Here is a 26,891-nt window from a genome sequence, read left to right as displayed (position 1 = left end):
AGTTCCTGAGGACACCTCTATTGTGCATATGTGAATCACTGGAAAATGGCCATGGTAGCCATTTCCTTAGTGATTTTTACTGCTGGTGCTGGACCACCAGAGAGGGGAGTATGATTAAATGGGTGCAGGGTATTCGATGTGTGAGCCCCCCTGCACAGTACACCTTGCAGCCATTATTGAAGCCCCAGGGGTGAAATTTAATAGGATGACAGATTCAGAAAGTGAGAGATTTAGTAAGAATTCTCCCGTTGTTTTTTTAAAGTGCCAATCATGTACACTGCAAAAGCACTTTGATTTTGCAGTGTAAATGATTTCCGCTTTAAAAAAACCTGGAGATTTCTTAACAAATCTCTCACTTTCTGAATCTCTCATCCTATTACATTTCACCGCTTCGGTCCCTAAGAAATTAGTTCACCAGCATAATGGAGGAGTCTTTAACATTTGATACACAGATATCGATATATGATTAGGTGTTATCGGGGAGAAGCAACATCAGTGCACATTATGGGGGAAATTTAATAGGATGAGAGATTCAGAAAGTGAGAGATTTGGTAAGAACTCTGCAGTTTTTTTTAAAGCGGCAGTAAGTTACACTGCAAAACCAGTTTGATTCTGAAGGGAAAATGATTGCCACTTCTAAAAAACTGGAAAAATATTGGGTACTTGTTTAGTTTCACAGCGGCACTTTCCAGTAGTTCGTATGCAAATCGCATGCGATATCCCATGCGATTTGCATACGATTCGATCTGCTAAATGCACACCCCCACTATCCACGTCAGCCCGAATCATGGCGAGTGGACGCGGTACATGTCCTCCCCACCTGTTCATACCCCCACTATCCACGTCGGCCTGGAGTTGATTTAATAAAGTGTGGCGAGTGCAGCAAACCACCGAGCCCGAAGCGTGGCGAGCCCCACGAGGGGACGTGGAATACATATCGGGGCTCATTTTTCACGTCCGCTCGCCACGCTTCAGGCTTGGTGGCTCGCCACACTTTATAAAATCTACTCCAGGCCGACGTGGATAGTGGGGGTATGAACAGGTCGGGAGGACGCATACCACGTGCGTTCGCCATGCTTCGGGCTGACGTGGATAGTTGGGCTAAATCGCATCGCAGATCGATTTGGATGCTATTTGCATACGATTGGATCCGCAGGGAAGTGCTGCCGTGAAACTAAACAAGTACCAAACCTTCGCTTTCTGAATCTCTCATTCAATTAAATTGCACCCTATGTGCGCTGATACCACTTTAACTTCATGTAAGAAAGCAGTAATTACCTGGAAAATGCCTTTTTTTATAGGCACTGCTATTTACAATATAGCACACTGATATGCTAAGCAATTTATGAATGGTCAATGGCACTGACCATTCCGACAAATGCAGCTATCGATTTGGACAGATAGAGGGGTTGTGGTTCACCACAGAAGGGACAGCTCCGGCCCTGTTCTTCATGCGAGATCTAGCACTAGGCGGATGCCCTGTCTACTCCAGTGGGTGTCGCTGGAGGGGGATGTTTATAGTTCCCCACACTGACCAATTAGATCTTAATACATTTTGTGCTGTGTACACACGGCAGCGATAGGGGCTGAAATCGCTGGGCGACCATATTGCCAGTGATTGGAGTGTGCACCAGCGATAAATCGCCGGGTGCGCGCTCCCGTTTTCAGCCCCTGAATGGTCGCTAGTTGGAGGAGCATGCTCCTCCGACCAGCGACATCCCCTGCCTCTTCACCCAGCAGTGTTTAAATTTTCATCTGCGACCATCTCTGGTCGCAGATGAAAACGGGACACGGGGCAATATGATTGCTGAGCAATATATTGCTAGCAATATATTGGCAGCGATCATATTGCCCCGTGTGTATGCACCTTTGGTGTTGCTTCCTGCCACAGAAAGCACTGATATGTGCTAGGGATGATATTGCATCCCTAGCACATATCAGTGCTTTTCTGTGGCATAGCCATCGATGTGTTCTATTCGATGGTACTAGTTTTACCATTTGATAGAATTAACAAAAAAAAAAAACATACTTTTTGTACTAGATCTCATCTCATCGCAAAACTGAGATGCGATGAGATGCGATATTGTATTCAATATCAAATATAATAATTGTACCATGTATGGGCACCTCTACAGTTAAAGAACCTCTGCATTAGGCTATTAGTACATAACCATCCAAGTATGTGGATAGGATGTGTGGATAGGATAACAGTGTAACTGTTGTAAATAATGTATTGTATGTATCTTATTATGTAACATGACAGAGGCTCAGGCTACTAGAACTTTCTTTCAACCACCCCTCCCAGGAGTCCCGGGTGCTCCCGCCTCTTGGGTGCTGGTGATTGATAAGCATACCATCCAATTATACATGCAGAAAGACGCTCAGCCAATCAGCAATTGCCTCATCCCCGTCCGCCCATCATACACTCAGCAGCTTTCTCGAAGATTCTGCTGTATTCTGATTCTGCGCTAGTTGCTGACAGCAGCGGAGCCGGGAGCTTGCGGTAGAACCTTCATTGCGTGGACAATTTTCTTTGAAGGTTGCGCTTTTCCGCCATGACTCGCACTGTGGAGATAGAGATCCAGGAGCCTCAGTATGACGCGTTCGGGAACTTGTAAGTCAGGTGCTACGGGTTCTGGCGGTCCGCTTGCGGTGGCGCTGGCATGTAGGGCATGCCTTGTGCGTGTAACCGCTTCCCCTATAAATCTGCTATAGCGGTGTAACTGCAGCTGTATAGCTGCCCGGCGGTAGCAGAGCCCGGTCTCGTCTGTGTCGCTGCGCGGCTCAGCTGTCAGGCGCCATCTCGGGTGGCTTCTCTGCCGCCGCCATTTTATGATCTAGAGCAGGCATTCCCAACCACGGTCCTCGAGGCACACTAACAGTGCAGGTTTTAGTGATATCCAGGCTTCAGCACAGATGGTTTAATCAGAATCACTCAGGTACTAATTAAGTCACCTGTGCTGAAGCCTGGGCATCACTAAAACCTGCACTGTTTGTGTGCCTTGAGGACCGTGGTTGGGAATGCCTGATCTAGACACAGCGGCGTCGCAGCTGTACCGATTGTGTAATGCTGTGTACACACGGGGGAGATATATTGCTCAGCCATATATGGCTGAGCAATATATGGCTGAGCAATATATTGCTCAGTTTCTCCTTTACATCAGCGACCAGAGATGGTTGCTGATGTAAAAGAAACTGCCGGGGGGAGCCCGGCAGTGGAAATCAGCTGGTCGCAGGAGCATGTTCCTGCGACCAGCGATCACCACAGGGGCAAAAACGGGAGCGCGCACCCGGGGTGCACACTCCCATTGCGGGCAATATGGTCGCTCAGCGACCATATTTCCCGCGATTTTGCCCTAAATCGCCCCCGTGTGTACGCACCTTTACATGAATTCTTAAACTCTGTTTTCGGGACCCCACACATTTATCTTTTTCCTGGTGCACTCATCATTGACTTAACACATTTTAAAAGCTCCACAGGTGCTAGGAGCTAGTTGCATACCTCCCAACATGACCCTCTCCAGGAGGGACACCATGCTCTGCTCCTGGACTTTCCTCTTAATGTATGATTACCCTCATCTGTGTTGAACAGGTCAGTTGATAAGAAAGGTGCTTCAACACAGGTGATGGTAATTATAAATTAAGAGGGACGTGCAGGAGCAGAGCAATGTGTCCCTCCTGGAGAGGGTCATGTTGGGAGGTATGTAGTTATTTTACTTGTGCTTCTGTGTGGAGACCTGGAAAACATGCACTGAGGATCGAGTTTGAGAACCTGTGATATAACCTGATTAGAGGGGGGGAGGGAGGGGGCCGGGGGCTGTCTGGTTCCAGTGGTGGTAATGATGCAGTTTGTGCTGTAGCCTTCTAATCCATGAGGGTGTGTCTCTTTAAAACAACTTCATGGCAACTAATACTGCGGCATGTTTCTTGTTTTTGCAGGATTTATGCTATGGTGATGGAGAGAGGTGGTGGTTCCGACAATGCAGCGATTGGTGAGTTACTGCTCTAGTCCCATGTCTTTGAAGGATGTTAGAAATATGGGGAAACAGTATGTTACGGGAAAGGTATTCATACAGGTGTTCATATGGGAACATATTCAATGGGTTCTTACTGCCAAGAAGCTTATTGCAATATCCGATTCCCATCTGAAGTGTGGAGTTGCACGCAGGGACAGGGGTTCCAAAAGGAACGCATACCTGTCATGTGCTTTGATGGCTGCTGGATGAGTTCTGCCTGGCCAGCGACAGGTGAGTAGCCTGTAGACTACAATGGGATACCCCCATTTTCAGATGTTGGTAATTGCAGGTGCCAATGTTGGAAAATCCCCAAATAAACTTAAGAGGGATGCAACTGCGTGTGGGATTTGAGGGATCATACCTGCTTTGGTCCCTACTTCATACATATGACAAATCCCCTTAGTGGTTAAAAAAAAAACCTAGAAATGTTTGCCCCATATGTTTAGGGACAGCCTGTTGGGTGAAATATGGAGAGTCTGTGGTCTTTTGAGAAAACCTATTGTGGGGAATTCAGTTATTTAATGTGCATTCATTGGCAGCCATTTAGTTGTCTGCTTAATGCACGCCCATAGAACAACTCTCTTTAAAAGGCTAAGCCTGTCAATAATGGGAACAATAACAAAAAATGTAATAGCCCCTTCCCCCAGGTATCAATCTACTTCCACTTTAGATCACACATGTATAAACAATTGAATCACCCTCATTGTGTGTAAACAGAAGGAATAAAGGTTTCCTCCTGCATATGAGCATATATAGCAAGTACAAAAAGTATGTGCAGCACATACTTTTTGTACTGTACGATGAGATGCGTGGCAGCGCGCATCTCAAAGTACCGAACGGACCGTGTATGGGGACCTTTAGTAAATCGAAAAAAAAATAATACATTTCAGTTTATCATTTTTATAAGTGAGAGGGAAGAATGATCCATATGCTGAAAAATGAGTAGTCAATTAATCAAAATGAGGAATGTTGGGCTTTTTTTTCAAAACTTATAGGGGATTTTGTATTGATCTAGGTTTATGGTTTCAGTGCTGTTTAAACACTATTCCACCTTTTTTATGGCACACATGCATTTGCTGCCTCGTTTTTCCCCAATTCCTCTGACATTGCAAAGCTGGGAACAATCTGGGTTAATTAAACATGTAAATTCCCAATGTGCCGACCCTGATTGGTTTTTTTTCATTGTGTTTTTAAATGTCTGTAACATTCCTGGTTACGTGAGTTGTCTGTAAGGGATTAGGGGGCCCATTTACTATAGGATTGCATATGCAATACAATTCTGGATGGGGATCAACTGCCCATGATCACATTGTAGTGTTCACTCTAGCATTAAGAGCGGGCGAGGGGGCGGACCGGGCCTGCCGACGTCACAGCTGGGGGCGGTCCCGGGTCGCCGACTTAACAAGAGGGGCGTGCCTGAGCCGCCGTCATCAAAGGGGGCGGGCCTAGCGGGAACACTAACCTTGCAATATGCGATTGTTTCGGACGATGTATATCCCTGCAGGACAGGGGCTCTGAAAGTAGCTTATCCCTGCGATCTGTTTCGCTGGGTTTCTGCTCATGCGTAGTTAGCTCTGACAGCGTGATCTGTAGCTCATAGGCTGCAATTGGCTACTGACATCTCGGATGCAATGCTACCCGATATGGATACATTGGTAGCATTGCATAAAAAACCTATGGGGGATGCGACTGCCAGTGGGGAAGGGGGGATTGCAGATCCTGCTGCGGTTCCTCCTAAATACATTCCGGGGATCCATAACATTTGGGTCATTAGCCACAATTATTACATGATAAATGGGCCCTTAGAACAATACCTCCAATACATCTGTAATGTATGTGAGTCATTGGTTAACAATATGTGAAATGTAATGTTAGCAAAAACCTTAATGTTTCTTCAAAGAAGAGGAAATTAAATGGTACTTGTTTAGTTTCACGGCGGCCGATAAATTGGATGCGATATCGGCCAATACGTTAAGTTCTGTATTATGAGAACGTTCTACTGTAAAATAACTAATTTTGTATCTTTTATTTTTTATTTTTCCCTCTTCCTAACAGACTGTGTTTATGAGGATAACATTCCTCAAACTAATCAAGCCTTTGAGAATGAGGCAAACAAAAAAGAAACAAAGGAAATGACCAATTTTATGGATGATTTGTGCCTAAGTTCTCCAGACGGGAGACGGTCTCGTTCAAGGTCTAAGACACATTCTAGTAAGCGCAAATCTTCATCCTCCAGCAGCTCAAGTTCTTCCAGCTCGTCAAGATCTTCATCAAGATCTTCATCAAGGAGCTGGAGCAGGTCTCGGTCACGTGATAGAAAATATAGGCATAAAAGAACCAGGAGAAGCTCACGGTCTTATTCCCGTGGCCGTTCTAGGTCTCGCTGTACAAACTACTCTGGTTCAAGCCACTGCAGAAGCAGATCCAGATCCTACAGCCCAAGGCAGAGGCGAAGATATTCATCTACATACAGAAGATACTATAGATCTCCTCCTCGATATCGGTCACGCAGTAGATCCCACTCTCGATCATATTACAGAAGTCGCTACTCAAGGAGCAGATCTCGTTCTCGTGGCCGCCGTTACTATGGTTTTGTGAGGCGTCCATATTCTCCCACTTTCAGAACTTTGAGAAGTCGATCAAGGACCCGTTCTCGCAGCAGAACACCACTGCGGTTAAGTGAAAAGGGTAAGAAATCATTCTTCTGTTAGTGTCTAATTTACGCTATGAAGACATTGACTTTCATATCTCAATATTTCATCTCAATAAATATTTTTTTTTTTTATATCGCAAACTTTTGGTTAACTCTTCCTAAAACATATATATTTTTTCATAGAAAAGTTAGAGTTGTTAGAAATTGCAAAGATGAATGCATCAAAAATTCTTGGAAAAGAAGTTGATCTGCCAGAAAGCCTGAAAAAGAATGTAGAGGTAAGAAATAAAAGTTAATGTTTTGTTACAAATAACCTCTCGTCAGACTTAACTTTATAAAATGATCCTGAAGAATGAAAGAAAGAAGTTCTGCAAACTTGCATGTGGTCAAGTGCATCAAATAGTTGTCATTTTTATCATGGCATACATTGGATAAATCCAAACTGCGGTAACTGTTTACCCTCTCTCAGACCAATATTCAGTTTACATGCTCTTTCTGTCTTCATAGAAAAGAATATGAACACCAGCCTATGAGGATGAGAACCGGGTGGTAATGTTGTGGTATAGGTACATGATTCAAAGGTGGCAGTGCTGACTATCTTGAAGCATTCTGTTGGTTTTTTTCCATCAGATGTTATGGATGAGCCCTAAATCTTTTCAGGTTGCTATAGATGGAAAAAGTTGGAGCAAAAATGTATTTTTTTGTAATAAGCCTGCCATTCCTACATAAGGACTGAATTGTGAAGGCTTTATCAAGTTACAGCACTACGTGTCTAATCAGACTCTTGTCTGATATTCAAGATCCTCAAATGTATACTAGACGTCACTCGAATGTGACAACTTGTCTCTTACAATTATGCAACCCCTCACAAATCCAGTGCAGCTATACTTGCCAAATTATAGGTGTTGCTTAGTTCTCTGTTTTTCTCAGGTCCTGTGAGTGTTAGCTTCAAATACTAAATAAGAAAATAAGATTCTGGTCTTGTCCATTAAGTCACTAGATAGTGAATAACTGTTGCAGAAGATGCTATGATTTCCTAGTGTATTTGAGATATACGGTACTGCCAATCGATTTTAATCTTAATTTGTAGATACTAGTCAACAATTCCAAAAAAAAATAAAAAATCATAACCATTGGGAATCATCTCAAAAGCCAGGCACAGGTAATCTTCATAACCTATTAACTTTGTTCCAGATTCAGAATATCGAAGAAGAGGCCTGTCTCGTTTGCAGATAAGTTAACTGTACCAAATATCAGATGGTGGTTGTCTGTACATAAGTGGAAATGCTAGAGGAGTACTGCTCACAGTTCACCTCTGATAACAATTCACAAGTATTTGGTGGCTTATGACAAACTAAGATCAGTTTCTAACAGTGTGGACAATGTAAAGCTCTGACTTCAAACCACTACCACTGTGTTTAATTTGATAAAATACATTGGTATCCCCCCCCCCCCCACCACCAGTAAAAGAATGCGACAAATGTATATGGGTATAGTAAGCATTAGCATTTTTATAATGCTTGAGCTAATGGCTGCATATTGTATATATCCTACTCTTGAGTAGGGGAAATCCGCTGTATCTTGTATTGGATTTCTCTTCTGTTATATGCTTCATCTAGATGTCTTCTAACTCATTGTCCACTCTAAAAATCTGGTGGCTGCAATAAAGTATATTGGCTGTAAGCATCTGGCTTTAGATCTGAAGTATGTATTGCCAGTATATTGAATTGATCGTATGTCTGCATACTTGTTCAGGCATAATTGACCTAATGTAACAAATTGCACCTGCATAGTTTAAATAGGAGGCTTGATACAGTGCACAGTATTGCAGAAAGACTGAACAAATCTACAAATAATTTTAAGAATTAATGTCCTGAACCAAGTTTAAAGAAAATGAGCATTCATAGAAGCCAACTGACCTTTTTGTACTCTTAAACTTCTTACATGTGTTAAAGATCCCTGAGTACGTTTGCAGCTTCTTATACCGTGGAAGAAAGTGTTACATATACAGAATCCAAATGTTTTCATTTTATATGTGTAACCCTGCTACTCTTAATTTGTAAGGGGCATTTGGTGAATATATTGGTGCACACTTACCATATTGTTTTTTAGCAGTGGTCTGTAATTTCTCGCTAAATATTTTTGTTCTTTTTACAGCAATCCAGAATTGAAACAGAAAATGCTAAGCATAGGATAAGCAAATCTCGGCACCACAGTTCTAGTTCGAGGGTAAGTATAGTAAAATATCTGAGAACTTCTGTCATCTTTTCACCTATTCTAATTTCAAATGGTCTTTCTACCAATCTTTGGAAAAACATACATGGGTCACTACCATCGCTGGAGATCATCGGATCTCTGCCATCAATGGCACCACCATCTGAAAACATGGCTGGTTTATAACTGAGTAACTATTGTTATCTATTGTGATAATATCACACACAGGTCGCGTACAAAATGTTGTTGATAAATGAGCTCCCCCTTATGGTGTTCCACCTAATTTTTCACTCTGTTTCCAATCTTAATACTGCTAGTAGACTTTCTTGAATGCCACGGAGTCCCTTCTAAATCTCTTAAGTTTTAAAAGCCTTATTTACCTCACCCACCTAGGTTCTGACCTACTTTTACATTGGTACTCAATACTCCCTCTTCAAACTTCTCAAAATCTCACACTGATACACACATAGCACTGCATAAAAGATCCCCCCCCGCCCCACACACACCTCATTGGCTGCCGAACTGCAAGCTCTCCGATTGGCTCGTGAGTAGCCTTGAGTTTTGAAATAGCCGCACCGCCCATGAGTTGTCCACCGCTCTGCAGGCTTCTGCCATTAAAGCAAGCCACCACTCTGCTTCTTGGCAAATCTGGTCACTGTGGTGACCTGGCGCCCAGGGTTTGTCGAGCCCTGCCCTAATCTCTGGTATTTAGATAAGCCTATTAACCACTGACTGTTACCTTGTGCTTCTTTCTTGTTTCACCCCCCCCCCCCCCCCCCCTCTATAGATAGCCTTCTATTTTATTCCTCTTTAACCCAATTCACTTTATTTTAATTTTTTTTTATGTATACAGGGTTCAGACACTGATACTCCAACAAAAGTGGAAAATGTTATGAAAGACCAAGAATTGGAGGCCAAACAGAAGAGCCCTTACATGCTGTGGCGCCCTGTGACAAGTGAAGCTAAATCTTTTTCAAAGAGCTTGTCTCCAAAACATATGCACAAAAGCAGAGCATAACGTTTGTTTATGGACATTGTGAGGGGGGCGGGGTTTACATATATATATTTTTTTTCTAAATGTTTAATTTATGTTCAGATTCAGAGTGTGAATGGGATCATATGGGTTGTTGAAATAGACACTTAGGGTATGGTTTGTATGGTAGTAGTTTTATTGAATATTGGGTCTTATTTTGCAGATTTGGCCTAGTTCGTGATGGATACAAGATTTTCAGGTGGGAAACAATGTTTATTTGTAAATACCTGTATAGTACATATATTTTTTTTTTTTACCAGTGTTTGAAGATAAACATTTTGATATCATCATTTTTTTGTTTTTGTTTAGTGATGTCTAGATTGTAAGTAGATCTATGTACATACTATGTTACTTATATGGCATTAGCTGAGACATTTATTTTGTTTTCATTCTAAATGTAACATCTGAGTAATCAAACATCAAATAGACTGCCTAGAATGTTTATAAAGATATTTTATCAATAAAAAAAAAAAAATAACTTGGTGTGGTGTTTTTTTCCCCCCGTCATGGTATTAAGAGTAAATGTTCATATGGTGCTGTGTAACTTTGTTGTTCCCTATGACTAATTGCATACAGAGGCTTCCTGATGGTGGTAAAGCGGGGTACACACTTTGCTGATATGGAGCAATTATCCAAATAGTAGTAGTGTGTACCCATCTTGTCCCTGTGCAAAGTGTATAGCAGCTATTCCCAACCTCTTTTCTCAGGGCAAACTAGCAGTGCAGGTGTTAAGCCCCGTACACACGGGGGAGATATATTGCTGAGCAATATATTGCTCAGTTTATCCTTTTCATCAACGACCAGAGATGGTCGCTGATGAAAGGGAACCTCTGCCGTCAGCGATTAGAAAGGGGCTGAAAACGGGAGCGTGCACCCGGCGATTTATCACCATGGCACACTCCCATCACTGGCAATATGGTCGCCTGCGACCATTTCCAGCGATTTCAGCCCCTATAGCCCTCGTGTGTACACAGCTATAGTGATATCCAGGCTGGTTATATCAAAATAACTGGTCCTTATTTAGTCACTTGTACCCATGCATGGATATCGCTAAAACTTGAATTGTAAGTGTGCATTGAGGACTGAGGTTGGGAATACCTGCTATAGAGACTCCTGTGGGCTGTACTGCACATTAGATGCGGCTGTAAGCAGTTTATCATCTAACATTTCTTCATACATTACTATATGTCAAGCAGCTGTCTGGTGTTTAACAATTGTTTCAGATGTGTACCAATATACACATCTAGCACTAATGGCTTTTTTTTTTTTTTGGTGTCAGCGCTATTTCATTTAAGTACTACAGTGCAGTGGATGACAAAAAATATATCAACTGCATTCAAACAATAATACATGGATGGATTCTTCTCATCCTATGCTGCGTGCTATAGTAATAAAGTGGCTGTCCACTTTAAGTAAGCGGAAGACATGAACAGAGCACTGGTAGATTATTTACTTGTGAGTAATAAACAATCCAATGACCATTTAATTAAATATGGTTTTCAGATGCTAAACAGTGTCTAGTGGACAGGTTTAATTTCAAACACATGCTTTCCCTATCTACTTCGCCTACAAATTGTGTCTATTAACCTGTGACCAGTCACTTGAATATAGGGCAAGCTAAGTTAAGCCGTGTACACACGCAGCGATAGGGGCTGATATTGCTGGGAATATGGTCGCTGGCGACCATATTGCCAGAGTGTGCCCTGGCGATAAATTGCCGGGTGTGCGCTCCTGTTCTCAGCCCCATTATAAGACCAGCTGATTACCTCTGCGGCTCCCCCTGGCAGAGGTTTCTTTTCATCAGCGACCATTTCTTTACAAAAACCAACAAATGGAGGCACACTGGCACTTAATAACATGCAACGTTACTTCCCTTTTTGGTGTGAAATACTTCCAATGGTTCTTCAAGGGAATAACGATGTACCCGCATGTGCATGTGTGTTTCATATATATTATGACCATGCAAAAGAAGAGTACATGAAACCTATATGGTGAAGTACGTCTTGAGAGGGCTGATTCTTATTCCACCCCTGTTGTTAGAGGAAATAGTGTTTGGGTGCCCTTCCACCAGATCCACTTTCAAAGAACACCTTGCGTACCAAACTCACATCAAACGTAGGTGAATGAAACCTATCAAGGTATCTCTTGGTGAGATGGCAGGATATGGTCCTCTCACACAATGGTATCTTTTCTAGGTCCAACGATAAAAGATATGCAATGCGTACCCCAACTCACTCAAAAATGAGGATGGACGTTCTCATAAAGGTATCTTTATGCCCACACACCGTGGGTTCAAAACAGCAGACTTTAATGTAATTTTCTTCACATACAGGGTAACACATAAATAAACTTTTTTAAAATGGGGATAGTTGCAAGCATTTCCAGATCACAGATAGGGCAGATGTAAAACAAAGTCTACCACCTAGTAAATATCCGGAATATTGTCCCAGGGTTATTGTCTCAGACAAGGAGCCTCAATCTTTCTATCTGGTGGCAAGCTTCTCCTCCTCAGCAACTAGGAACTTCTTCAATGTAATTAATCAGTTCCATCTACCAGGTAGATGGTCTAGTGTGGCCCAAGCTTAAGATGCTGCATGCCTATTTTTCACTCTTCCTGTTCCTCTTTAATTTCTTATACTCACCTGCAAACATCCAATCCATCAAGACTCTCCGCAAACCTTCCTCCAAACTTGTGATTTCACCTTCTGTAGTCCCTTCTTCCAGTCCCCCACCCCTACATTGTAAAATCACACAAGCTGTGAGAACCCCAGTCTGTTTGGTTGCAATATTCATCATGATATTATAAAGACCTACAGTATTCAGGTTCACCAATACAGGAATTTGGTACTTAGCGATAATTCCCTTTCTCCAAGGCAGCAGGGGACACTGCAGTCATCACATGTGGGGATAGAGTGAGTGCGTTGGAGGAGTCGGCACTTTAAGGAAAAAAAAAAATATTTGGATCTGGCTGGCTCCTCCCCCTCTATCCCCACCCAGACCCCAGTCTTAAAACTGTGTCCGAGAGAGGAAGAGGTAAGGCATATGCCCAGTAATAGGAAGACATATGTATGATACAAAGAGAAAATATTAGTGAAGATAAAGCATACAGTTAGAATAGAACAACTGTTAAATAAGTAACAATAAACATGCACACAATTATCTCACTTAAAACAATAGTGCTTCAATTGTTTAATGATCCTTAGGAATACTCCCCTGTAAATGTGTTCATACAGTGGTTCCTTCCTGGGATTCTCAAGGTAGTCACAAGGATATATGAAAAATAAAAGAGAGAATACACACTTCTCCTCGTGTAATACTGTTAACTTGTATGGTCTTTTAAGAAAACAATTATTTTTTTCATAGGATAAAAAAAAATATATATATTTTTTCGGGGATCTATCCCCCTTTCAAATGCACTCACAGGCTTATATATTTAAACAGGCATTGCACAAGATTGTAATCCAAAAGGTGTCTCACTTCAGAAAATGTAGGGTTTGGGGGTCCTAAACCAATTACTCACAAGCGGTCACTTGTAAAACTGCATATCTGATGGATCTTTTTCCAGTTTTTTTGCTTTCTCCCAACTTCCTCATGCAATATCACTAGATAATGATATACACAAAGGAAGCAGTGTGTAAAGTTTTTAGATATCTTTAATCACAGCACAAAAATTACATAAAACGTAGAAGGTGGGTACACTTAGCTTCAAAAGTTTTAGAGGTCAGGGTTCCTAAGATGTTTAGAGGATAAGACGGGGCCCCGACAATCCAAAGAGGAATCCCTTCTTTCCACACTCCGAGCCAGTCCCCACCGCAGGAAGTAATGGAAGAGTCTTCACTAACGCGTTTCGATCTGAAAGTGCATGCTCTAGAAATTCTTGTTGGGTTAGGTGATACCCTTTCTCTCATAGAAACATAAGTAATTCATATCTGGCGCAGACGACCTTTAGTCCAACCCTCTTAATAAACAATAAACGTAACAACAACATTTTGCCAGTGGCAGCAGTCAAACTGAACACGCATAATATGCAAAATGGCAGGAATTGAGTGCTGGGCAGGCGTGCAGTGTCTCCTGCTGCATCGGAGAAAGAGAATTATCGGTAAGTACCAAATTCCTTATTTCTCTTGCAGGGGACACTGCAGTCATCACGTGTAAGATAATACCAAAGCACTAAACCCGGAAGGGCAAGCTCTGAGGTTCCAGCAAGACTGCTCTACCAAAGGAAGAGTCCTGCCTGGTAAACCTGTCAAATCTGTAGAATTTTGCAAAGGTATTATATCCCACCCAGGTTGCAGCTCGGCACACCTGTGGGAGAGATACTCCTCTGGCTGCTGCCCAGGAGGTACTGACTGATCTGGTAGAATGAGCGCAGACTCTGGAAGAAGTCTGTTGATCAGCTTTTACGTAAGCTTCCTTTATAGTAAGGCATAGCCATCTGGTCAGGGTCTGTTTAGACGCCGGCCATCCTTTTCAGCCCTGTAAAGGACGAACAAGTTATCCGTCTTTCTAAACGAAGCAGTTTTAGAAACGTAGATACGTAAGGCACGAACCACGTCCAAGGATTCCGCCGATCCTGATAAAACTGGAATGACAATTGGCTGATTTACATGAAAAGAGGAAACGACCTTGGGAAGGAAACCCTTAGTCCTTAGTTCTGCTCGATCTCTGTGAAACACAAGAAAAAGAGAACGGCAGGACAAGGCCCCAAGTTCTGAAACTCTAGGGGCTGAAGCTAGAGCAAAAAGCATGGCTGTTTTCCAGGTAAAGTACTTAATGTCCACCAATTCCATTGGTTCAGTCTGATTTTAGGAAGTCCAATACCAATCCTAAGTCCCATGGTTCAGAAGGTCCCAGGGTGTGTTCAGACAAGGAGCCTCAATCTTTCTATCTGGTTGCAAGCTTCTCCTCCTCTGCGTCATCACGTTTCGATCCTCAGCAACTAGGATCTTCTTCAAGGTATACCTTGAAGAAGTTCCTAGTTGCTGATGTTCGAAATGCGTTGGTGCAGTGGAGAAGCTTGCCACCAGAAAGATTGAGGCTCCTTGTCTGAACACACCATGGGACAATATTCCGGATATTTACCAGGTGGTAGACTTTGTTTTACATCTGTCCTATCTGTGATCTGGAAGTGTTTGCACCTATCCCCATTTTAAAAAAGTTTTTATTTATGTGTTACCCTGTATGTGAAGAAAATTACATTAATGTCCGCTATTTTGAACCCACGGTGTGTGGCCATAAAGATACCTTTATGAGAACGTCCATCCTCATTTTTGAGTGAGTTGGGGTACGCATTGCATATCTTTTATCTTTGGACCTAGAAAAGATACCTTTGTGTGAGGACCATATCCTGCCATCTCCCCAAAAGATACCTTGATAGGAACTTCTTTATACGTTTGTTTATTTTCATCTAAAAAGCAAAACTTTAGGTGTCTTGCCGGAATAGAAGATATTGACTTAGAGCAAAACGCTTTTGCATGTTTCTTATTCAGGTCAAGTCACAACTTTTCCACACTAGCGCGATTCTGAATATCTTAATTTCAACTTTTTCACTCCGCCCTACTGCACATGTTACATCAGGCCCACCTGCAGTGCATATGGTTTTGTCCATAAGAGAGTGATTGTGCCTTTGCAAGTGAACTAGAATAACCCCCATGCCAAAGGCAAGTGGCAAAAATGTAAGAGCGTGGCTTCATGGGAAAGGAGTGTTGCCATAAAAAGTATCAATAACACATAATGCCCATTACACATGCTACACACCGTAATGCCCATTACACATTATCCCACACACAGTAATGCCCATTATAAATTATGCCACACATTATGATGCCCCTTACACAATATGCAGCACACCGTAATGCCGATTACACATTATGCCACACACCATAATGCTCCCATCGTCAGGGAATAACAAATGCTAACATATACAGCATACATTTATTCAAACACAGGACACACCTTCACCAATCAGAGGCATCAGCAGCACCGCCCATCCCGCTCACAACACCTGTAGCTGCCCTCCAGTTACTCAGAAACACAGCCCGCAGGGCAGGGAGAATAGGACAGGGTTCAGAGTTCCAGTCAGGTGTAAAACATTTTTTTTTATAATAAAAATACAAAAACATAAACACACAATTAAAAGAATGTGCGGTACTTATGTAATATCTGGGCTCCCGTTTTTCTTATGAGACCGCGTCTCCTCGCGGGGCTCGCTGCGGTCGCCACGCTTCGGGCACGGTGGCTCGCAGCGCTCGCCACACTATATAAAATCAACTCCATGCGTAGTTGGATAGTAGGGGTATGAAACAATGGGGTGCATTTAACATGGGAGCCCAGATAATACATAAGTACCGAATGTGCAATGAGCAGCTTCTGCAATAATTATATCAATTAATTGGCACATCAATCAAATGCGACAGCAAGGAATGATACAGTAGGCCACATAAGTACTGAATACAATTACCCATCAAAGTGAAGCATACTGTATAAATTATATAAAAAAAAGCTTGTATATCAAAGTTATTCAGAGAAAGCATTGCAGTTCCAATTTCTCATTGAGGTCCTGTGGTGCCAATGAGTCCAATTTCATAATCCACCTACTTTCAATTCTGAATTCTGCGGCGGGACATGGTCTATAACTTTGGTACATAAGCTAGCTACTGAGTGGCCAGCTGCCTCACAATGGCCCTTATTCTGGTTGGTGCGGTCAGAGCCGCACACGGGGCTCCGACCGCACAAACCAAGGGCCGCCCACCGGACGGATCGCCACGGCCGTCCATACACGGACGGCTGGCGATCCGCACAAAAATGGTGGAGGCTACGCCTCCACCATGGTGGGAGCTGCCCCCTGCCTTCGATGGTCGACGACCATCGAAGGCAGGCCCGCACGCCGCGGCAGCTCCCGCAAGCTAAGACCACACGGACAATCGTCCGTGTGGTAGCTTGTATGGGGGCTGAAAGCTGACATCCGGCGACGTCAGCTTTCCGCCCCCATGTCATGGTAATGAGGGCGTCATGCCCTCATTACCATGCATACGCCCCGCGTTTGCATGGGAACGCCCATGAAACGCGGGGCGTACACATAGGGAAATGAGGGGATGAAGCCCCTCACGCCCCTATCCGCCCCCTTTGCGGCGGACGAAATCCGTCTGCGGCGAAGGGGGCTGCACATGCGCAGAATGACCTCTGCGCATGTGCAGACAAAAAACATCGGCGGTACGGCCGCACGCGGGCCGTACCGTGCCGATCAAAATAAGGGCCAATGTCGTGCCAACGACTGGTCACTTGTACCAGCAGATAAAGCTGCATGAACCACAGATCTATAGTTAGCCAAGCAATCTCTAAAAGTGGTTGCAGTTTTACCGACATATGTATATATATATATATATATATATGTATATATATATATATATATATATACACATATATATATATATACATATATATATACATATATATATATATATATACATATACACATACATACAGACGGCGGCACTCACCCAAAATAAATTCTCATAAGCAGTGGTGTGACCAACGTTTCGAACCTTTATTTGCGGTTCTTCATCAGGATAACATAGTGCATGAATAACAATATTTATACATACCCACAGAGCCCCACACTGAATCAGCGTCTCAGCCAACGGCGCCAAACAGCGAGGACCACCCACGCACGTGAGTCGCGCATACCCAGCGCGTCATCACGCTAGTGCCAGACCCCCGCTGCGTCACCGGTGACCGCCCACGTTGCCATGGTCACCACACAGTAAACAGCGTCGCCCCGCAACCACAAGGACGCTGCCGAGGGATCACTTGACTGTATCACAGAACAGACGTGATGAGCGTCAAATGACGCGCCTCCACGTCCCCCCTGCACCAATCAGCAATCCACCTCAGCAGCATCAGGCAGTCAGAGCGCCCGCTGTCACCGCGAGAAAAACATCGTGCAAAAATATGATAAAATGTACACATAGTGAACACACCATAATATAGAAAAAATGTACAGACACATATAACAATAAAACACAGGTACAGAAACGCACCACACTAGTGATGGCATGGAAATAAATATAGGTATTTCATATACAAGAATAATATAGAAACACAGAGAAAAGGCTCAAAAAACATCTCATATCATTTCATTATGTAAGCACCATTAACTAATACAACTACATAATATCAAAAAACAAGCTGCATAAGAAACGAATAAACATATCGGTAATATCACAACTACTCATGCTAGACCCCAACTGTAGAACGATAACCTCATAGAGACTGCATATCATTAACTATACTCAAAAGAAGACCTAATTGATCTCAAAGAGAACGAGTCTATAAAAAGCAATGTAAGCCTCTAAATGCTTTGAGGCCCTTAGGAGCAAGCGTCCCCAGTCTCTGCTCCTAAGGGCCTCAACGAATTTTGGGATATGTTTGGGATATTATTGTGTTTCATCTTTGCGTATTGTTACGTCCACCCTGTTGTCCACAGAACAAGGGTGACCTCGCCCTTCTTGGGTTAGTTAGCTATCCCCTTGTTCATCCTTGGCATTGGTGGCGGCGTTGTCAACCCTAAAGACCTGGTGGCATCGGGGGCGGAGCCTGACTAACGGGCTCTGTCGAACGCGGCTATTATAGGCGAAGCCTAGCTCAAGCACGCGTCCGCCAATCTCATTCGGTGACAACGGAGTCAGGGTTGGCGAGGACACCCAGTTATCATAACATTATAACCGGCCAAACTATACTCTGGGACTGTTCGTTGCCCCTACAGCTCAGAGGTTCGGTAGTCATTGTGAGTCCCAATCATGGATCCGACACAACAGGCTGCTGCCCACTCCCTTGCAGGACAGATGCACACGCTGACGCAGAAATTACAAGAGCTCACCCTACGGGTAAACTCACACGAGGAACGGTCACAGTCTAGCTCCTCCTCCGGTAGGGGTCTGGAGCCTAAGTTAAATCTCTCCGTTTTTCAGGTGACCGGTCCCAGTTCTTTAATTTTAAACAGTCATGCAGGCTTTATTTCAAATTACGCCCAGTGTCATCCGGTTCTGAAGCTCAACGGATAGGAATGGTTATATCACTCCTGCAGGGAGATCCTCAGTCGTGGGCCTTTGGCCTTCCTGATGGTGCTGAGGCTCTCTTCAGTGGATGCATTTTTCTCAGCTATGGGGTTATTGTATGATGACCCGGACCGGACGGCCTCGGCTGAGTCAAATCTTAGGGCCTTGCGTCAAGGGCAGGACACAGCTGAGGCATACTGTACTCAGTTCAGACGTTGGGCTATTGATTCTGGCTGGAATGACCCAGCGCTTCGTAGCCAGTTTTGGATTGGTCTATCCGAATCCCTTAAGGATGCATTAGTGCATTACCCTACTCCTAAAGACATAGATGGGATCATGCAGTTAGCCATTAAAGTGGATAGGAGATTTCGGGAGCGGCAGAGGGAGAGACGGTCTGGAGTGTTGCCTTCCTTATCTGCAGAAGAGTCTACCGAGGTACCCGGAGACGAGCCTATGCAATTGGGGGCCACTCGACTATCTTCCTCCGAAAAGAACCGCCGACGTCTCAAGGGCCTTTGTTTGTATTGTGGGGGTCCCGGTCACCTTGCTGTTGCTTGTCCGCTGAAGGCGGGAAAAGACAGGGCCTAAGTGATACTTGGGGGGTTCACTTGGGCCTGTCGAGCTTTTCTCCCTCAGATTCCGTATTGATTCAGGTATCAGTCTCTGTGACCGAACGTTCTTGGAACGGATCTGCCTTTGTGGATTGTGGGGCGGCCGGTAACTTCATTGATGAAGGCCTGGTGCACCGATTGGGCCTCATGCCCATACCCTTGGCCAATCACGTCTCTGTATGTGGGTTGGATGGCTGTCCACTGTCCAAAGGCAGTATATCTTTTAGGACTCCCTCCCTTCGTCTGTCGGTGGGGGCTCTCTTTACTCCGAAGATATCACCTTTTTTATATTTCGCTGTCCTCTTACTCCTATTGTCCTGGGGCTGCCCTGGTTGAAAAAACACAACCCTGAATTTAACTGGGAAACTGGTGAGATCACTCGGTGGGGAAGGTCCTGTTCAGATGTTTGTCTCACTCTCCCTCTCCGTGTGATGCACCCTGATCTTCAAGCTCTCCCTCCTCAGTACCGCGACTTTGCGGATGTTTTTTCTAAAAAAGAAGCCAACACCTTGCCTCCTCATCGCCCCTTTGATTGTGCCATTGATTTAGTGCCTAATGCCAGACTTCCTAAGGGTCGTTTATATGCGTTATCCGCACCTGAATCCCAAGCCGTGGACCTCTACATTAAAGAAAGTCTTGAAAAGGGGTTTATTCGGCCCTCAAAATCTCCGGTAGGAGCAGGGTTTTTCTTTGTAGAGAAGAAAGATGGGTCTTTACGGCCCTGTATTGATTACAGAGCCCTTAACAAAATTACGGTCAAAAATTCCTACCCATTACCCCTCATCTCCGTATTATTTGACCAGATTCGGGAGGCAGTGATTTTTTCCAAAATTGACCTCAGGGGGGCCTACAACTTAATCAGAATTAAAAGTGGAGATGAGTGGAAGACCGTGTTTAATACCCACTCGGGGCATTTTGAGTATCTTGTGATGCCTTTTGGTCTAGCTAACGCCCCGGCAGTCTTCCAAGACTTTATTAATGAGGTCCTTCGGCCTTGTTTAGGGGGTTTTGCCGTAGTTTACTTGGACGACATTCTCATTTTTTCCAAGTCTCTTTCCGAGCATCGGCAGCACGTCCGCCTGGTGCTGCAGAAGCTACGGGAGAATCATTTATATGCCAAGTTAGAAAAATGTGAATTTGAAGTGTCACAAGTGACTTTCTTAGGGTATATCATTTCCCCTCAAGGTTTCTCCATGGATCCATCTAAGGTTCAGGCCATTCAATCCTGGGCTCGCCCAACCACGCTCAAAGCCATTCAGCGATTTCTTGGCTTTTCTAATTACTATCGCAAATTTATCCGCTCCTTCTCGGACATCGTGGCCCCCATAGTGGACTTGACCCGGAAAGGGGCTGACCCAGGACAATGGTCTCAACTGGCGATGGATTCTTTTGAAAAATTAAAGAAAGCGTTTTGCTCAGCCCCAATTCTGCACCACCCAGATCCCAGGCTACCCTTTTTAATCGAAGTCAACGCCTCTGATGTGGGTGCTGGAGCAGTCCTGTCTCAGAAGGGGCCACAGGATCTAAAGATCCATCCCTGTGCTTACTTCTCCCGCAAGTTCTCTCCAGCCGAGAGAAATTATGATGTAGGCAATCGTGAGTTATTGGCCATCAAATGGGCGTTTGAGGAGTGGCGTCACTGGCTTGAGGGAGCTCAGCATACCATCACGGTGATCACCGATCACAAGAATCTTTCTTATATTGAGTCCGCCAAACGCCTCAATCCACGACAGGCTCGGTGGGCACTCTTTTTCACCAGATTCCGGTTTATTATCACCTTTAGGCCAGGTTCTAAGAACGTGAAGGCGGATGCCCTCTCCCGCAGTTTTCAGACTTCCCAGGGATCTGAAGTTAAAGCATCCCCCATCGTCCCTGGCTCGGTCATCATGGCGGGCCTGACCCAAGATTTAGCCACCTTAGTGATTGCTGCCCAAGCGTCGGCTCCTCAACAGACACCACGGGACCGTTTATTTATTCCCCAGAAATTACGGGAGGCGGTTCTCAGGAATTTTCACCCGGCAAAAAGCTCCGGGCATCCAGGTATTGACAAAACTTTGGAACAGTTGGCCAGGACTGTTTGGTGGCCCTCTATGAGGCAGGATGTCGACAGATTTGTGGCCTCATGTCTGGTCTGTGCGCGACACAAATCTTCTCGACAGTCTCCGATTGGGCCGCTGTTTCCCTTGTCCATTCCTGAAAAACCATGGTCCCATATTTCTATGGACTTTATCGTTGACCTTCCTCCGTCTAACAAGTTCACCACCATCTGGGTTACTGTGGATAGATTTTCCAAAATGGCTCACTTTACTCCATTACATGGGCTCCCTACAGCTAAACTCCTAGCGAATTTATTCATCACCAACATTTTAGGCTTCACGGACTCCCGGTTGATATTGTCTCGGATAGAGGTTCCCAGTTCGTGGCCAGGTTTTGGAAGCAGTTTTGTTCAGCCTTAGGGATTCAGGTCAGTCTCTCCTCTGGTTACCACCCGCAGTCGAATGGACAGACCGAGAGGGTCAACCAGGCTTTGGAACAATACCTCCGCTGTTTCGTTTCAAAGTGCCAGGACAATTGGGCTGAGCTTATTCCATTAGCGGAGTTTGCATATAATAACTCTTATCATACAGCTATTAAGAGCTCTCCTTTTTTCTGCAACTCAGGTTTTCACCCCAAATGTAGTTCTTTCATGCCCCCGGTTGATCCGTCAAGATCCTCGTCCACTGTCTCGTTTTTTAGGAAAGCCTGGAAGAATGTACACATTGTTACGGATTTGGGTGTTACCCACGGTTGAAGTCCGGAGACAGGGACGTGAGGATGCTGGTGTGGTGCTGCAGGAGGCAGGGAGCTGGAGATCAGGCGTGAGCCCGTAGCTGGGACCGCTGTTTAGGACGGCCACAGCAAAACCTACACTAACTCTGTTGAGTCCCCCGGGCAGATGGAATACCCCTGCGGTAGTGCTAGGCTTCGCCTTTAGCCGCCGCATTCGAAAGAGCCAGTTACGCCGGCTCTGACCCCGATGCAGCCAGGTGTTACGTGGAGACAAGGGGTGAGCGATCGCCAGGGGGTATATCAAGAGGCAGCTCAAACTAACGGGCCTAACTGAAAAAGAACCCCTAACTAACCGGCACCAGGCCAAGGACGGGACAACGCGACCGAGTCGCAAACCCAACAGGAGATAGGGAATCCTCAGAACCAAGAAAACAGAAAACGGATATTCCCCAAAACCGGATGCAGTGAGGAAAGGGGAAACCCCTACCTGACGGAGACTAAGGAACAAGATAGGGGGAAAAATAGAAGACAAGAATAAACCGTAACCTGACAACAAGAGAAAACAGTCCCGCGGAGGGGAACGGCCACGGCGGGCCACAACAGAGATGAAAGAAGAACCGGGGCTCCACAGGAGCACTTACGTGACCCACAAAGAGAGGGAGAAGGTGGAATTCACGTGGACTCCGTCCCGGGACAGGAACACTGAACGCAGGAGTGAGGAGACGCCGACACAGAAGACGTCGACACAGGGAACACAGAAGATGCTGACACTGAAGACACTGACGCTGGAGACACAGGAGGCGCTGACACTGAAGACACTGACGCAGGAGACACAGGAGGCGCTGACACGGAAGAAGCTGACGCAGGATGCAACTGGAGCCACAGGGAGAAACCCGAACACTCCAGGGACCAAGGTAGCATATAGAACGCTAAATGCAGGGCTGCAAGAAGCTGAGCTGCAGAGGATATCCTGGGATCCAGACAGGAGACCGAAACAAAGGACCAGACAGAAGTTCCCTGCACATGCAGCAGGAACTTTAACCAGGAAGCTGACAGGAACTGAAGCTGACAGAAAATGAGCTATCACTGGCACAGATCCCCAGGAGAGCATGGCTTATAAAGGCCTCAGGTGATTCCAGCAAGTGCTTGATTAGCTTAATGTCTCACAGCCTAGTGAATAAATTAAGCTCCCAGAACACAAAGCTGTAATGGCAACAGACCTGCCACTGGAGGCCACCAGTGAGCAGAAATGCCAAACAGACAGAAACTGGTTCCTGACAGTACCCCCCCCTTGAGGAGGGGTCAACAGACCCCAAAATCCAGACCTCCAAAAATTAAATGCATCTGGACTCTGGATGACGGGGCAAAGGCAACAAAAATGAAAACACAAGCTACAACCACAGCTTGTGACAGTGCCCCCCCTAAGGGTGACCACAGGGCACAACCAAAACTAAAAGATGATCCAGGAGAAAAGATTAATGTTTCTTTCTTCTCTTTTTCCTGGATTTTGAAGGGAAAAATAACTTAAGGCCCCACACATTATCAGATCTGATGGTACCCTCCCCCAAGCTACAGCTATGGGGTATCAAATCAGATTCAGGGTTGGAATCCTGAACTGAAGAGATCCTGAACGTCTTTTTCACAGACGGGATGGGTAACGAAGAAGAATGAACGCCTTGGCCGTAGATGGAATCTTTGTGAAAGTCTTTAATCTCAGACTTTTGACTGGACAGCTCAGCCAGCACTCTCTCTCTTGTCTGCCATCATTAAGGCAGGAGCAACTGCTTGACTCTTGCCTGTGGGTATACAAGGTGAGGCGAAAGTGCAATGGATTGATTGTGAATTTCTCAGAGCCGGGACCTCATACCTCTGGCTAATGTTGGAGACCATATCTCCAGGAGCTGATGAAGCCTCAACCTTCCTCTTGGGACTGAACTTTTTAATAACGGCATCACAAAAAGAGGAAAGATCCTTAAGGCAAGGGTCACTACACTTGATCAGCTTGTAGGCCCATGTCTGAGGTCTACCCCTAAAGGCTGAAATGATGAGGTCTACAATGTTAGCCCAAGTGACCCCTGAAGATGGTCCCGATTCAAAAAGGGAAGTATAGTGTTTGACCAGGGCAATAAAATGGGCAAGGTCTCCATCAAATACAATGGACGTGGAAACATCCACCTCTAGGACCTCAGAGCTAGAATTCTCTGTGTGAACGACCCCACTAGAAGTTAAAACTTCAGAAGTCTCCTTGGAAGCTAGCATGACCGAGACCCCAACTGGGTTTATGGCTCTCAAGTCCTTTGCTGAGGCTGTGGTCTTTGGGACCTCAGCCAAGGAGATGGCCGCCCTTTCCAGGGATTCAGCCTTAAAGGTACCTCTTGGGGCAAAATGGACTAAGCCCCCTTCTGGGATGGGACAGGCAGAGTCCCCTTCCGGGACCGGACAGGCAGAGTCCCCTTCCGGGGCCGGACAGGCAGAGTCCCCTTCCGGGGCCGGACAGGCAGAGTCCCCTTCCGGGGCCGGACAGGCAGAGTCCCCTTCCGGGGCCGGACAGGCAGAGTCCCCTTCCGGGACCGGACAGGCAGAGTCCCCTTCCGGGACCAAACAGACTTGCCCACCTTCCGGGGCGAAACAGACTTGCCCACCTTCTGGGGCGAAACAGACTTGCCCACCTTCTGGGGCGAAACAGACTTGCCCACCTTCTGGGGCGAAACAGACTTGCCCACCTTCTGGGGCGAAACAGACTTTTGGGCCCCCACTCGGGGCGAAACAGGCCTTTGGGCCCCCACTCGGGGCTGCGGCCTTTGGGCCCCCACTCGGGGCTGCGGCCTTTGGGCCCCCACTCGGGGCTGCGGCCTTTGGGCCCCCACTCGGGGCTGCGGCCTTTGGGCCCCCACTCGGGGCTGCGCCCTTTGGGCCCCCACTCGGGGCTGCGCCCTTTGGGCCCCCACTCGGGGCTGCGCCCTTTGGGCCCCCACTCGCAAACCCAACAGGAGATAGGGAATCCTCAGAACCAAGAAAACAGAAAACGGATATTCCCCAAAACCGGATGCAGAGAGGAAAGGGGAAACCCCTACCTGACGGAGACTAAGGAACAAGATAGGGGGAAAAATAGAAGACAAGAATAAACCGTAACCTGACAACAAGAGAAAACAGTCCCGCGGAGGGGAACGGCCACGGCGGGCCACAACAGAGATGAAAGAAGAACTGGGGCTCCACAGGAGCACTTACGTGACCCACGAAGAGAGGGAGAAGGTGGAATTCACGTGGACTCCGTCCCGGGACAGGAACACTGAACGCAGGAGTGAGGAGACGCCGACACAGAAGACGTCGACACAGGGAACACAGAAGATGCTGACACTGAAGACACTGACGCAGGAGACACAGGAGGCGCTGACACTGAAGACACTGACGCAGGAGACACAGGAGGCGCTGACACGGAAGAAGCTGACGCAGGAGACAACTGGAGCCACAGGGAGAAACCCGAACACTCCAGGGACCAAGGTAGCATATAGAACGCTAAATGCAGGGCTGCAAGAAGCTGAGCTGCAGAGGATATCCTGGGATCCAGACAGGAGACCGAAACAAAGGACCAGACAGAAGTTCCCTGCACATGCAGCAGGAACTTTAACCAGGAAGCTGACAGGAAATGAGCTATCACTGGCACAGATCCCCAGGAGAGCATGGCTTATAAAGGCCTCAGGTGATTCCAGCAAGTGCTTGATTAGCTTAATGTCTCACAGCCTAGTGAATAAATTAAGCTCCCAGAACACAAAGCTGTAATGGCAACAGACCTGCCACTGGAGGCCACCAGTGAGCAAAAATGCCAAACAGACAGAAACTGGTTCCTGACACACATAGCCCTTAGACAATCCTCAGCCCGGTCTAAGATTTTCTTTGATAGGCATAGAAGACCGTGTCTCTTTAAAGTGGGTCAGAGAGTATGGTTATCCACACGCCATATTAGACTTCGACAGCAATGCCCCAAGCTGGGTCCCAGGTTTATCGGTCCATTCCCGATTATCGGACAAATCAACCCGGTGGCATTCAGACTTCAGCTTCCCAGGTCTCTGAGCATCAATAATGTCTTTCATTGTTCCCTGCTCAAACCTGTCGTCGGAACCCTTCCATCCAGCTCTACACGTACTCAAAGACCTGTCTTGGTCAGGGGGCATAAGGAGTATGTGGTGGAACATATCTTGGATTCAAAGGTAGTCAGGGGTCAGCTCAAATTCCTCGTCCATTGGAAGGGGTTTGGAGATGAGGAGAGATCTTGGGTCCCAGAAAAGTTTTTGCATGCGCCCAGGCTAAGAGCGGAGTTTTTTAAAAAATGTCCTTGGAAACCGGGTTCTAAGGGTTCGGTGACCCCTCCTCAAGGGGGGGGTACTGTTACACTGCGGTCCCGGACCCGCCGGGACAGACAGTGTAGACGAGTGCCGGGGGAGGCGTCGGGGGCGTCGCGCAGCAACGCCCCTAGCTTCCGTCCCCACGGCATCGTCAGCAGGCATCGGGGCGTTGCTGGGCAACGTCCCCGAGCGTCTC

The 26,891-nt window shown here is 45.8% G+C and overlaps 1 protein-coding gene across 2 annotated transcripts; it reads left to right on the top strand.

Moving 5' to 3' along the window:
• The first annotated feature begins 2,435 nt into the window (after positions 1 to 2,435).
• On the top strand, positions 2,436 to 10,394 carry RSRP1 (arginine and serine rich protein 1). 2 transcript variants are annotated; one of them, XM_083173633.1, is made up of 6 exons: positions 2,437 to 2,614; positions 3,940 to 3,992; positions 6,072 to 6,704; positions 6,853 to 6,947; positions 8,827 to 8,898; positions 9,737 to 10,394. In XM_083173633.1, exons 1-6 carry the CDS (start codon positions 2,556 to 2,558, stop codon positions 9,899 to 9,901), a joined length of 1,077 nt encoding a protein of 358 aa, XP_083029759.1. In that variant the 5' UTR covers positions 2,437 to 2,555; the 3' UTR covers positions 9,902 to 10,394. The 2 variants fall into 2 exon arrangements, with proteins under 2 accessions (XP_083029760.1, XP_083029759.1); XM_083173634.1 differs by lacking the exons at positions 8,827 to 8,898; positions 9,737 to 10,394 and adding an exon at positions 7,177 to 8,112 and having other exon boundaries at positions 2,436 to 2,614.
• Positions 10,395 to 26,891: the final 16,497 nt, after the last annotated feature.

Source organism: Crinia signifera, chromosome 2, assembly GCF_055691185.1.
Source record: "Crinia signifera chromosome 2, ASM5569118v1, whole genome shotgun sequence".
Taxonomy (NCBI): Eukaryota; Metazoa; Chordata; class Amphibia; order Anura; family Myobatrachidae; genus Crinia; species Crinia signifera.
The sequence above is the reverse complement of the archived record's forward strand: the minus strand, read 5'-3'. Positions and strand labels throughout refer to the sequence as shown.

Excerpts from the sequence above, each read along its gene's own strand:
- RSRP1 (XM_083173633.1), top strand. The coding sequence starts at position 2,556 with ATGACTCGCACTGTGGAGATAGAGATCCAGGAGCCTCAGTATGACGCG. Across the intron at positions 2,615-3,939 it reads TATGACGCGTTCGGGAACTT|GATTTATGCTATGGTGATGG; the intron begins GTAAGTCAGGTG and ends TTGTTTTTGCAG. Across the intron at positions 6,705-6,852 it reads ACTGCGGTTAAGTGAAAAGG|AAAAGTTAGAGTTGTTAGAA; the intron begins GTAAGAAATCAT and ends ATTTTTTCATAG.